This window comes from Schizophyllum commune (genome assembly GCF_000143185.2).
Source record: "Schizophyllum commune H4-8 unplaced genomic scaffold SCHCOscaffold_6, whole genome shotgun sequence".
Taxonomy (NCBI): Eukaryota; Fungi; Basidiomycota; class Agaricomycetes; order Agaricales; family Schizophyllaceae; genus Schizophyllum; species Schizophyllum commune.
The window spans coordinates 42525-55146 of record NW_026089543.1 but is presented as its reverse complement, the minus strand read 5'-3'; the positions used below and the strand labels follow the sequence as shown (position 1 = coordinate 55146).

At 57.9% G+C, this 12622-nt stretch overlaps 4 protein-coding genes across 4 annotated transcripts; all 4 read right to left on the bottom strand.

Annotated features, from left to right (window-relative positions):
• Nucleotides 1-21: 21 nt before the first annotated feature.
• On the bottom strand, nucleotides 22-2564 carry SCHCODRAFT_02624760 (glycosyltransferase family 90 protein). Its single transcript, XM_003032381.2, has 5 exons — nucleotides 1972-2564; nucleotides 1785-1925; nucleotides 1633-1735; nucleotides 416-1585; nucleotides 22-364 (listed from the first exon to the last, which is right to left on the bottom strand). The coding sequence occupies exons 1-5, from the start codon at nucleotides 2488-2490 to the stop codon at nucleotides 288-290; spliced, it is 2010 nt and encodes a 669-aa protein (XP_003032427.1). The 5' UTR covers nucleotides 2491-2564; the 3' UTR covers nucleotides 22-287.
• Nucleotides 2565-3572: 1008 nt separating this feature from the next.
• On the bottom strand, nucleotides 3573-5645 carry SCHCODRAFT_02577594 (uncharacterized protein). Its single transcript, XM_050343887.1, has 3 exons — nucleotides 5405-5645; nucleotides 5300-5359; nucleotides 3573-5247 (listed from the first exon to the last, which is right to left on the bottom strand). Exons 1-3 carry the CDS (start codon nucleotides 5585-5587, stop codon nucleotides 3763-3765), a joined length of 1728 nt encoding a protein of 575 aa, XP_050199852.1. The 5' UTR covers nucleotides 5588-5645; the 3' UTR covers nucleotides 3573-3762.
• Nucleotides 5646-5962: 317 nt separating this feature from the next.
• SCHCODRAFT_02502157 (uncharacterized protein) lies at nucleotides 5963-10246 on the bottom strand (the record flags this gene model as incomplete). The annotated part of the gene is made up of 9 exons (XM_003032383.2): nucleotides 5963-5994; nucleotides 6054-6416; nucleotides 6465-6603; nucleotides 6655-7386; nucleotides 7424-7656; nucleotides 7715-7804; nucleotides 8310-8663; nucleotides 8720-8858; nucleotides 8915-10246. 9 exons carry the CDS (start codon nucleotides 10244-10246, stop codon nucleotides 5963-5965), a joined length of 3414 nt encoding a protein of 1137 aa, XP_003032429.1.
• A 308-nt stretch (nucleotides 10247-10554) lies between these two features.
• SCHCODRAFT_02502136 (uncharacterized protein) lies at nucleotides 10555-12483 on the bottom strand (the record flags this gene model as incomplete). The annotated part of the gene is made up of 3 exons (XM_003032384.2): nucleotides 10555-10580; nucleotides 10633-10989; nucleotides 11034-12483. 3 exons carry the CDS (start codon nucleotides 12481-12483, stop codon nucleotides 10555-10557), a joined length of 1833 nt encoding a protein of 610 aa, XP_003032430.1.
• Between the last annotated feature and the right edge of the window lie 139 nt (nucleotides 12484-12622).

Genomic DNA, 12622 nt, shown 5'->3' with positions numbered 1-12622 from the left:
CCGGTCTCACACGAGGAACAGTAGAAGGTATGAGATGCCATTAGTCGGATAGATCCATGTATAAATACTAGTCTACAAGCGCCTTTAGGATACGTGCCTCGCTAAGCTACCAGCAAAATGATGACGGGGTAAGTAAGAGCAATAAAGTGTTCGAGCTCGACGCATAAACGCGAGGTCACACATAGTGGTAAGCGGTGATTAGAAAGCCTAGCGAGTCAAAGCACCCGAAGCCGGAGCATCACGACCTATCAGTAGCGCGGGGCCAGCCCCCAGTCTAGTTCGATATATCAGTCAAGGTAATCCATGGAGCTGCGGTCGCTGGCGGATAGCCGAGCATACTCCAGGCAGAGGCGGTAGACGTATACTAAGCGAGGAGGTCAACGCAATGCTTTAGCAGATACAGAAGATGACTTACCCTCCATGTCGACCTTCCGGCCGATCGAGTTCTTCCACTTCTTGCCCTCCTGCGCGATCTTGTGCAGCCGCTCGTCGCCACTTGGTCGCCGCTCGCGCGCCTGCATCACCGACAGCGCAGTCTCCGCGTCATCCGCATTCGGACCCGTAGCGTTGGTGCCCTCGGACGCTTCCAAAAGATCAAGCGCGACCTTCGGCCCGCCCGAGAAGTACGAGTGGATGTTGTAGATCTCGGAGTAGTTGAGCGACATCGGGATGAAGTGCACCCACGGCTCGATCCAGTCCGAGAAGAACTCGCGGTAGAGCGTCGCCTTCACGGGCACGGAGTCGCTCGCGAGGAACGCCATGAAGCGGCCCGAGTAGCTCATGCCGTCGAGGTCGACGAGGTATTTGTACGACCAATGCGCGCCCAATGGGACAGGGTCGGCGAAGCGGTGCGCGGCCTGCAGGGCCTCGAGGCCGCCCGGGTACTCAGCGGGGTTCGTCGCCTTCGTGAACGCGACGTCCATGATCTCCTCGTTGAGCGCGCTCACGGGCACGGGCACCGTCGTGTAGTTCACCGAGTCGGCGGGGTGCGCGAACGTGACGGGCTTGGGCATGTCTGAGCTATCGGAGGCCATTCGCACGAAGCGGTGGCGCTGATACTGCGCGGAGAAGCCCGGGGGGTTTCCACCGCCGCCGGTCGTCGCGCCGCGCCAGAACACCTTGTCGCTCTTCTCGTCCCACGGCTTCTCCATGTCGTCGACGGGCTTCTGCTCGAGGTGCGCTTGGTCCCACGCGTACGTATACTCGGGCGTACCGCCGTAGTAGTAGTGGCTGGGGATCTTGATGTCGTAGAAGCCGGGGGTGTTCGCGGGGGAGAAGATGGGGTAGAGCATGGGGATGACGCGCCAATCAGAGAAGAAGTGACCCTGATTGTAGTGCTCCTCCGGCTGCTGGCAGTAGTCGATCTTCGAAGGCGTCTCCTTCTCAAAGGACAGCCCGAGCTCGCTTGCAGACTTGGAGGTATTGAGATAATCGACAGGGGGTGGCGAGAATATGTTGCGCGTGCCGGAATAGATCTGACGTGCGGGGTCTGTTGGTTTGCATGTTCTCCGCCAGGAGTTCCAGACGCTGCCGTCACCTGTCCAACTCGGAATGAAGGGACCTCCGAGAACAGATTCGATGCCAGCTGTCTTATCGTTAGAGAATGTAATGAAGCGATGATCGGATACGCACCTGAGTAGTCGTACGTGGTCATGTTAGGGTACTCTCGATGCTCCCAGGGGATGATGATGCGCCCCTCCGCCTTTGCATTGATAGGAAACACGAGATCAGGCAGCTGGGGGAATAGGTTAGCTTGCGTGAGGGGGATTGAGCCGGCGACGCACCTCATGGGCGAACTTCTCCAACATGACACGGAAGCCGTGGGCGCGAGCACCTTCTTCGGTGTCCTCGAAGCCCTGCTTGCGGATGTTGGCCCACTTGCCGTCGCGGATGGACACAAGGTCGATGGAGGGGAGCTCGATGGCCTGGGAGTGGTTAGTTGAGGTCGTGGGATTCGCACCAGACACGCACCTGCAGCGCCCGCCGCGACAGCTCCTCGCCCGAAATCTCCCAAAACGGCGCGAGGTCGTCGATCAGCCCGTCGAACTCGTCCACCATCACGAACTCGTTCTCCTGCGCGAACGCCCACCACTTGTCGAAGCCCTTGGGCGGGTTGCGCCCGTAGCGGCGGCGGTACTCGGCCGCGGCGTCGGGCAGCGTCTTGCTCTGGCGCGCGACCTTGCGTGCGAAGCGCTCCTCCGCCTCCGCGATCAGGCGCGGGATGGGGTGCGGGTCGACCTCGACGATCGCGGCCTCGGGGACATTCGAGAGCGTGATGAGCGTGCGCGTGGTGTATATCCGCACGAAGACGACGACGGCGGAGACGATGATGATGTAGGCGAGGTTCTGGGAGACGAAGCGGCGTGTGCGCGCGACATGGTGCTCCACGAAGGACGGGGCAGCGCCTCCCTTTTCGAGGTCGGCGCGGGACTTTTGCTCGTCGCCGTCGGCGCCAAAGCGGATTTTGAGCCCGGGCAAGGCGAGGGCCATGGCGAAAGGTCAAAGGAGTGGAGGGGGTAGCTGGCTGGCTGGCTGGCTGGCTGGCGTCGGGTGGGGGAAGGAGGAGAACACGGTGCGGTCCATTGTCCCCGCAGCGTATTTCAATTCGGATTCATCAAAATTCCACGAGGCCGAGCGCCGAATTTGCCACGCCGGCGCCCACAGGTTGAACAATGAAAAGCGAATTGTCTGTCGGGCGACGAGGCTTGCCATATGAATGAGAATGAAAGCCTGTTGTTATCGAAGATGGAAGTAACAAAGTAGGGGGAGAGCGCCAACCTCCGAGACAAAATCGAGAAGCGGATGTTCGCGGAAGCAAACGTTGTCGTCCGAGACTCTCAACCCTCGGATGGTTACGCACGAGCGAGATCTGAGACTAGTCACCTCAGGTTTCCGAGTCTGAAAGGAAGGACAAGAGAGTCAGCGCGAGGCGACCATAAAACGAGTCTGATCACGTGACGTTGTCCTTACGGGCAGTACCGGTGCGTCTAAGGCGGCCAGAAATTTGCACTGGAGCCGAGGATATGCATATTTTTCATTCATTCGAAGGGGAAATGGTCAGCGGGGTCCGGACGCACAAAATGGATCTGTCATACCAATTAGATCCCGAAGATGAGTCGCTAAACACAGGAAAAAGGGACTACAAGTATTCACAGAGTGCAGCGTCGGACTCAGCTATCGCGTCTGTGCTGTCGAGGGAGGTGAGGAATATTAATCAGAGTATCGCGGAGGTGTACAGAATCAAGGGTGAGTGCGATTTTCTGACTGACTAGCGATGGTACTGAGACAGGGAAGATGGAGGGAAAATGTGAGAGTCAATAGACAGATATGCAGGGATCGACACTTACCATTCCCAGGTATGGATGCCAAGATTCATTTGATGAGCGTATGAGCTGCACGCGCATCAAACTGCTTCCGTGAATAGTCGAGGTGCATGTATGCGCTGTGACGACATGAACTTGGTGCCGGACTCTGATGGGCCTCACGAACGCCTAAATCTCGCTGAACTTACTCAATTTCCTGAAATTGATTGAGGAGCTTGAATGGCTGTCGGAGAGGATCTCATGGACGCGGGAGGCAAGAACAATAGGCGCCATGACATTGACAATGGACGCGTCAGATCCCGTGACCGCAATCGCGGCCGGCCGGGCCGAAAGTCGAACTTCTAAGTTAAGTACAACGGCGCCGCGCCATGGAGGCAATGGAACATGCACACGTGAACTGAGTATTTAGTGTACAGCAATTGAATAGAGTCATACTACCCTACCACCTTTCCGGCGCATCCCCGTCTTGCTTCGAAGCAGTGGAAGTGGCAAGCTTCTTCTCGTATATTTGCGAGAAATCCGGCCCATAATCCCTCTTCTTCCCCGTCAGCATCTCGTAAACGACGTCCCACGCCGCCTCCCTCCTGTCGGCTTCTTCGTCGTACTGAAAAGCGTCGTACCACAGGTCTCGCAGCGCCGGGAATGTCGCCTTGAGGAATCCCCCGACGCACACAGCGTCGTCAATCGGCGCGTCGCCGCCATGGAGCATGAAGAGCTTAGGATACGGACCGGGCGCGGGCTCGAGCTCCGGCACAACGTTGGCGTCGAGAGGAAGCCGAAGGTGAGTCAGATCAGGGCATTGGGCTGCCATATGAAGAAGGGCCTGGAGAGAGACCTTCTCCACTTCTTCGGCACCGCAGATTTCAGGACCTAACAGGAGTGTTTTGATATGCGGCCACCAGCCCGCCATGCGCTCGCAATCCCTGTCCTCCAGGCTGAAGTTGGTTGAGTTGATGCCTATACTGAGATCGCGCAACTCTGGGAATCCAGACAGCGGGAGAAGGTCTTCCAGAGTGAGGGTGTACCTCTCATACCCGTGCCCGACGATGTGTAGCGTGCGCAGGGAGCTATAGGGGACCAGCTGGGAGGTTACGAGCTCAATCAGGGCAGTCAGCTGAGCCTTCGTCATGTGCGATGGATCCAGGTAGCCATGCCCGTAGGGACAATCGATGCGGACATCATGCAGCGGCGTAGGCGTGCTCGTCGACAGCAGCTGTGCCACGGCCGTCGGAGGCAGCCCGTCGACGGTAAGAGAGCGCAGCGCGGGGAAGGCCGGGAACGAGTACGACGGGCTGTCAAGGCTACTTTCTACGCTCTCAGACGGGTTCGGGTGGTTTCCAAAGTGCAGCCGCAGCGATTGGAGCGCGGGGAGCTGCGCGAGCGCCTCCAAAATGTGCGCGGTAATCCGCGGGTCAAAGCTGATGTGGATTTCGCGGAGAATGGGGCATATCCTGAGTGCCGCGATGAACCGGATATCGTAGCGCTTGGCCGGGTCGTGTGAGGGATCGTAAACGAAGTACGGCCAGGTATTGATGACACGCGAGTGTCGGTACGCGTACTCGCCCGAGCACAGGACCATGTCCAGGGATTCGAGGGACGCGAAGTGCGAGAGGAAGGCGTGCGCGTCAGGGACATCTTTCTCGTAGACGGCGCAGTTCAGCTTGGATATGCCGCGCGAGGGGAGGAGGATGGGGAGGAGTCGGTGGTAGACAAATGTTTCTTGACCGGCGTGGTATGGGCGATGGAGCTGCGCGGTGCGTGCGCCTGGGAAGAGAGGGACGCGTGGCGGAGGACACGCGATGACAGCCTCGAGGGTCTCGTTCGTGCACTCATTCAAGAAACGTGTCAGTCGGAAATTCTTCAGGCAGCGAGCGCGACCGACAACGGGGAGCCAGTCTTCTGTCGTAAGCGGCCGTAATATCCTCTGTATTCTTAGTGAGACGGTATCACACGGCGCATGTAGAACGCATGCTCACCAAAGTTGTTGGGGACTTGTGGATCGTCAACTTGTCCCCCGATCCAAAGGTGGAGATATCCTGCATGGAGTCAGCGCCATCGATCATAGTAGTCATATATCTCACATAGTCCTGCTCCCACGCATCCTCCGGAAGAAAACGTAGGACCGTTGGGAGCCTCTCTATCGATTCCCACAGCGCCTGATCTGCCTCCGGATACCATGACCTACATACTAGCCTCAGGGAGTACAATTCGGACGTCCAAAAGTAGCGGAATACGGAGAGTCTGAGCTCCGGGACGTTGAGCATTGAGCTTTGTGGTGTTGAGCACCGGAGGACAGTGCAACTCTGGATGATGGTTCTGAACACGCCTCTTCCGAGAATCGAACTCCCCGATACGATTATGTGGCGTTGGTGTGGCGCATCGCCATCGCTCGCGGTGAATACTTCCAATCTCCATAGCGAGTCTTTTTGCTGTACGATCCGGCGGGCACGTACTATGCCAGAGAGTCTCTGTCAGACTCGGAGCTACAATATTCCCACGAAGGACACTCGACATACAGTGCAACAATGTCAGTATCTCTTCCCTTCCTCCTTCAAGATCATAGCGAGCGCTGCGACCATCGACTCGCGCCAGTTACACCGGCTGAATGCGAACATCCGATACCCTTTCGATCCACAGCATCAGTCGAGGTCGGTCCAGTCGGCCGGCGGGTCTGGATAGCGTGGCTTGAAGGTTAGTATGCGTACCTCGAGGAGGCGATCTGGAGCTCACCGTAAAAAGTGTATGTAATCGGCATGAACTCATCGTTCCAGTAGCGCCAGGGAGCACCTCTAGGTACGAGACACACCATGCACGTGTGCATGCCGTCTGTCTGTTCGTATAGAACCTGGGCGACGATGGTGGGGTACGGGCAGAGGTCGGGTTGGCACGAGTTCTCATATCTGGTGACCTTGAAGTCTTCAGGGTTCACGGGGTCGCAGAACAAGGGAAGGTCGATGAAGACGGATGAGATATGACTTGAGCAGCTGCGGTTCAACCCGGCGAGGATCCGGCGATAGTTTTCTTCGACATAGGCGCGCGCGATTACGACCAGGAAATAGATGTCCTTTGCCTTCACGACGCGCGCGGTGCTTTCTGGAGCGGTTGTCAAGCGAGTGGTCAGCCGCAAGATGGGAGACGTACCGCGTAAGCCCTCGAAATGTTTCTCGCAGTCATAGCGGTGCACCTTACTCTTCCAATGCGCGCGCTGGCATCCCTTCGAGCAATAGAGGTTCTCGCCGCACGGGCAAGCGCGTAGAGAGGCGGCTTCGGAGCTGAGACACTGCTGTTTGATACTCAGTCCCATCAAAGACGAGCGGTGACCTTGACTGACCTTGTAGTTGCAGCACTTCGCGATGCTCGGCCATTGTTCCTCGGCCTGGAGGAGCAGGGTATAGCGGTCCCTGGCGGTAGCGCGGACCAGCTCCTCGTCTTCTCGTAAAGGGATGCCGGGCATGCGCGCCGCGTACTTGTCGCTAGCCTCGCGAAAGTCCGCAACAGCTCGCCGTGACCAGAATGAGCCACGGATGAACGACATCAGCGTGCCGGTCATACCGCCCGTATACGCCTGGTCGGTGGGCGGTGGAGGCGGTCCAGAGGAGCAATGCGAGCAGAGTTCGCGTATGCGGATAAGGATGGGGTACATTCCGTATTTGATGCCGAGCATCGTCGCATGGTCGGAGCGAGAGCAGACTTGGAACAGCAGCAGGAAGAGGAGGCACCAGACGTCGTGATTGTCGGGCGCGGCAATAAGGCTGTCGGAGAGTATCGTGGTCGCAGAGGAGATGAAGGAACTGGGAATCGTCTGCGGGGTGAAGTTGTAGTGACAGATCAGACTCAAGACGAACGTCGCTTGCTGGCCGAGCTCGTTGCCCTCGCGGGCGATAGATCCCGTCGACGATAGTGCGCGCAGCATCGCGGCGCAAGTGCGGAACACGCCCTTCGCGCTTCCGCCTGACGCGCGCAAGACCTGCGTGCCCATGACGTCCTCCGCGACCTGGTTGTCGAAGATGCTCCACACCGCGCGGAAGATGCCAGGGCACCACAACATCGCTCCGATCTCCATCTGCTGCGACGAGACGATTTCGGGCCAATGCACCCACAGAATGACGAGTGTGTGCAGCGCGTCGTTGTCGCCGGCGAGGAAGCTTGACTGCCATAAGCGCCATGAGGACCGCACCTCCAGATGTCGTCTTGCAGTAATATTCGAAAGGAATGTCGGGCGGAGAGATCAGCACGACGTGGAGGGTCTGCGACTTTAGAAGTCGCATGACGGTCTTGATACGTGAAGAGTTCTCGGGGGTCGGCTCTGCGAATTCGTCGACGGTCTGGCCTTCTATGACAGACAGGGCATCGTGAAGAGTCTGTATGTCGTTCTCTTGCTGTAAGGATACTGAAGAGTGGAGAAGGGGGAAATCCGGTATCGTTGCCATGGTCGAGGCCGAACGGCGAAGCGAGGATGATGGTGAGCAACAAGAGATGGTCTGACTCCGGCCGCGTCAGTGAAGCTTGAGTGAAGCTGGGCCAGAGCCGGCTCGGAAGAAGCCACGATGATCGACGTGTCATCATGTCCGTCGGCGGCGTTTGAGGTGGATCCATGGAATATGTAGTAGGATAGTCGCCTAGATTTGAATGGCTCGACTATGAGATGTTCAGCAACCACGCAAGCACACAGACGGTGAGCAAAGAGCGTTGGTGACAAAGAACAGAAAAATCGGCAGAGGGGCCGAGGGCGTGTGGCGTGAGAAGTGCCTTTCTAAACATCGTGTTATGTGGCGCCAAAGGCTCTGTCGTCGGTGCCCGTCTCAGCGAGCAAGCGAACCTATCCATTCACCACCGTTTTGAAGCACAGAGTACATCACAAAGCTTCGTAGGTTTATCCCTTGTGCCAGGTTACTTAGAGATGAGCATCACATCCCACTTCAAACAGACGGTGGATCTAGGGTATCGATGAGCGATGACATTGAGGAAGTGATTGCGCGCTCGTACCATAGAACGTGTGCGTGAGCTGCTTGAAGTCTGAGCGCTTATAGCGCCCCAAAGCACTCGTAGGGACCAGCGCAACGGTCCGCGTGCGTATGGCGTCGCCCTGATAGTACTGCGCCTGCACGATGATGTTTGGGTATCGGCAAGCATCGCCCGGCGGACCAGCGGGTCCTACCTCTATACCAGCGCACTCTTCCCGATTTTTGTAGAGGGTCAGGGTGACCATGATATACTCGTACGATGCCAGGTTTCCCGAGACGCCGGCTATGATCGTGGCGTAGTTCTCCTCGACATAGGCGCGCACGATGATCACTAGGAAGTGAACGTCCTTCGCGTGCATAGTACCGAGCCCACCATCTGTAGAATATGATTTTGGTCAGGAACGTGAAGCCAGAGAAGCGATGTTTGCGTACCGGGAGCAGGGATCAGGTACTTCTCGCACTGTTGTCGGTGTAGCCCGCTATCCCAGTGTACGCGCTGGCAACTCTTCGAGCAGTAAAGCACGTCGCCGCACGGGCACGATCGAACGGGCGCCCCTTTCGCAGTAGCGCACTGTCAGAGCAAGAGCGTAAGGCGGAAAGCGCACGAGTCTGGTGCGCGCGACGCACCTGAGGGTTGCAGCACACGGCGACAATAGGCCATTCCTTCACAGCACGCTCCAGTAGACCGAAGCGGCGCTTAGCGATGGCAAGGAAGCGCTTCTCATCTACCCTGAGAGATAAAGGCGGCATGCGACTCTTGAAAGTCTCGCAGGACTTGCTGAATCCTATGACGGCACGTCGGAAGTAGAGGACGTCGCCCATGAGCAGTAGGATAGCTCCAGTCGTGCCGTATACCGAATCTGCCTCGGTACCATAGGGTGGCGCGCCGGAAGAGCAATGGGAGCAAATCAGGCGGATACGGACGAGGATAGGGAAGACGCCGTGCTTGAGTGCTAGCTTCGAACCGTGGTCCGTTCGACGGCACAGTTCGTAAAGAAGCATCAAATATAAGTGCCAGACGTCGCGCGCATCTGGCTCCGAGATGAGGAGAGTGTTGAGAGCGTCCGCCACCGTCGCGACAAATGACCCTGGGATCGTCTGTGCGCTTAGCTCGAACTTCTGCATGAGAAGCGTCACGATCTCGACCTGTCGACCCATGTCATTCGCGATGTTCCCGGCGGCGCGCATCGCGGACGTTAAGCGGATATGCGCGGCGCTGATGCGGAAGACCTGCTTCGGGCTGCCACCTGCCATGCGCAGAACTTGGGCGCCGATGGCGTCCTCGGCGACGTCGCGGTCGAAGATGTGCCAGATGATCGAGAAGACGGACGAGCACTTGGCGACATACGACGCGCCGAGGCCGACGCGTTCGACGAACTTGGGCCAGTACGCCCAGAGGGCGGCAAGCGTGCGCAGCGGGCTGCCGTCGTCCTGGAGAAGGAGTGCCCGCGCCTTGGACTTCGGCAGTCCAGACACGCAGCCGAGGATACCTAAGACGACGGAGACAAGGAGGGATGCGGTTTCGCGATCCTCTATCTGCAGCACGACGTCGGGCGCGTGGGAGTCGAACGTGGGGAGGAAGAAGTCGATCCAGCGAAGAACGGTCGGCCAGATAGAGTCGTTGAAGGGCCAGAGAGCCCCGTGCTTTCGGGTTGTGATGAAGTGCAGGGTCTTGAATGTATACAGGGCGGTAATGATGGTTCTGCCCTCGGGTGACGGCGCAAAGACCTCGCAAGCAACTGGCGGAGGAGGCTCGTAGAGGATATGTAGCGGGCGACTGCTGAGAAGCTGGCCGGAGATCCTCAGATTGCGGATTTCATCGTCTCTAGTAACTCCTGGGTCTGCCCAGATGCGTTTCTGTATGACTTCGAGGGCTTGGCATAGACTGACGATATCCTCTTGTCGTGGATATGTAAAGAGAGGGAGGTACGTCTGGATGTCACCAGAAAGTGTCGCCATTGGGGATCAGTGCAAGAGATCACGATGGGGGCAAGAGTAGAGGGGGACCTACGCCACGCGCGCGAGCTGAGAAGAATCGTCAAGCCGAACAACGCACGTGGCGGGCGTGGCGCGGGCGCGAGTATCAAACTGAGCTTGAAAAGCTCGAGGACGGAAGGCTTGTAAATGGGAAATGATCTGCTCGATGCAGATTTGGTATAGACCAGCGAAAAGAGGATGATGAGAAAATTGCGACAATAAGCGAACGCCTCGCCCCGCGCGAGTGGTACAACAGCCTTGAAACAGTGTGCGAGGCAGACCTCAACAATTCAGCCGCAGAGCGCAGGAGGAGGATCTAAAAGATACGACATCACATAAGTTTCAAAGGGATGGATAGACCGACTCACCATAGGATATATCCATAACTCGCGGGAAGACCTCCTTCGGAACGCGCCGCGCCGCAGTACGCGGAGTGAGCCAAGCTACACGAGTTTCCATAACGTTCCCTCGCATGTGCAGTATATGCACGGCCATCGTCGGAGACCGGCAAGGATCCGAGCCAGCCGGCGCGTCAGGTCCAGGGGAGACGCTGAGGAGGTTTTCGCGCATGCGGAGCAGGCTTATGTCGACGCGCAGATAGTAGTATGCATTGGTGGTGATGCCGAACCGCTTGATGATGTCCATGTAGTGCCCCTCGATGTAGGCGCGCGCGATGACAGCGAGGTAGTGTGCGTCCTTGGCACGCAGGGGAGTCGTGGTGCTCGCTGGAACATGGGATTAGAATGGGAGATAGTAGTTGAGAAGATACGATGGGCTACCGTCGGAGGGAAAGAGTTTACTGGCACATGCAGCGCGGTGCTCGCCGTTGTCCCAGTGAGTCCGCTGGCACTGCTTCGAGCAGAAGAGGACCTCTCCGCAAGGGCAAGAGCGCATAGGGGCTCCTCGGACAGTTGAGCACTGGGCAGCGTTGTCATTCCTTCGAGTACAACAAGCGCGGGACGCACCTCCGGGTTGCTGCAGACAGCGATCTGCGGCCACTCCCGATCCGCGAGCTGGAGCAGAGAGTAGCGCTGCTCGCATAACGTGAGGAGCGCTTGTTCGTCCTCGCGTAGAGGCATGTCCGGCATGCGCGTAGCATATAGCCTCCGCGCTTCGTGCAAGCCCTGCACGGCCCGACGGACAGACAGGCTATCGCCAATGAGCATCAATAGCAGGCCTGTGACGTCAATATCCTGACAATGACCATAGGAATCGGGCCGTCGCCTCGAGCATTCGTCACAAACGCGCCGCGCGTGTAAGAGCAGCGGGAGGAGACCACGCTTCGTCGCGGAGAGCAAATCATGGTCCGAGCGGGAGCAGAGATGGTGCAGGACGTGCAGGGAGGTTCCCCACGCGTTATGAGAATGCGGAGCGTTGGCGTTGAGGGCCTTGACGAGGGCTGCCATGAACGACCTGGAGAGCGCGGATCGCCCCCCGCGCGTGAGCGCAGCCATGAGCTCGAGCTGTTCTGGAATGAACTCGCGACCCGTGTCACTCATTGCTGCGATCATGTTCAGGTGCGCGCCGCAGAGGCGAGATAGGCGTTTCGGTCGCGCGCCTGTCATGCGCCGGATCGGCGCCAGGATCACGTCTTCGTCGAGGAAAGGCGCAAAGCACCGCCAGACGCTGTAGAACGCGTTATGGCAGTTCATGTGCGTGCAGGAGTTGTTGGGAAAGCGACTCGGCCAGCGGATCCAGAGCGCGAAGAGCAGGTTGAGGACGTGTCCGTCGTTAGCGGTGAGCACGTCTAGCGCTGTCAATTCGGGGAGCCTTGTAATGCTATCGAGGACGCCGAAGATTGCATGCGTCGCGGACTCCGATGTCGAGTCCGCCCAGGGAAGATAGTCGGAGAAGTCGCGGATAGGGAAGAGATAGTGAATCCAGCGGACAGCGTGTGTCCATACGCTGTCGTCGAATGTCCAGAGGGAGCTAAGGCTATCTATTTCAACCTTATGCAGGGACTTGAGGACGATGATCGCTTCGATGATTATGCTAGCCGAGGCCGAAGCTGACGGCGAGGCCTTCGTCTCGAGTTGTATGTCGTGAGGTGCACGAAGGAGGATGTGCAGAGGGCGCTTTCTAAGTACTCGTTTGATGACTTTGAGGTACTGCTGCATGTTCTCCTCCTTCTCAGTCGGGGAGTGAGTCGCAGCGTCGATTCGCTCAACTCTCCCGAAGGCGTAGCGGAGAGTGACGATATCGTTTGCCCAGGATAACATGACACGCCGAGGGTGAGTTCAGGCTTTTGACTTGTTGTAGGTGACAGGAGTCGGGATAGCTCTCCGGCGAGGCGTTGTGAGCGCGCAATAGCTTGCGCGATGTCGATTCGGATGATCGCTGGGGTCAAGATGATGTGGC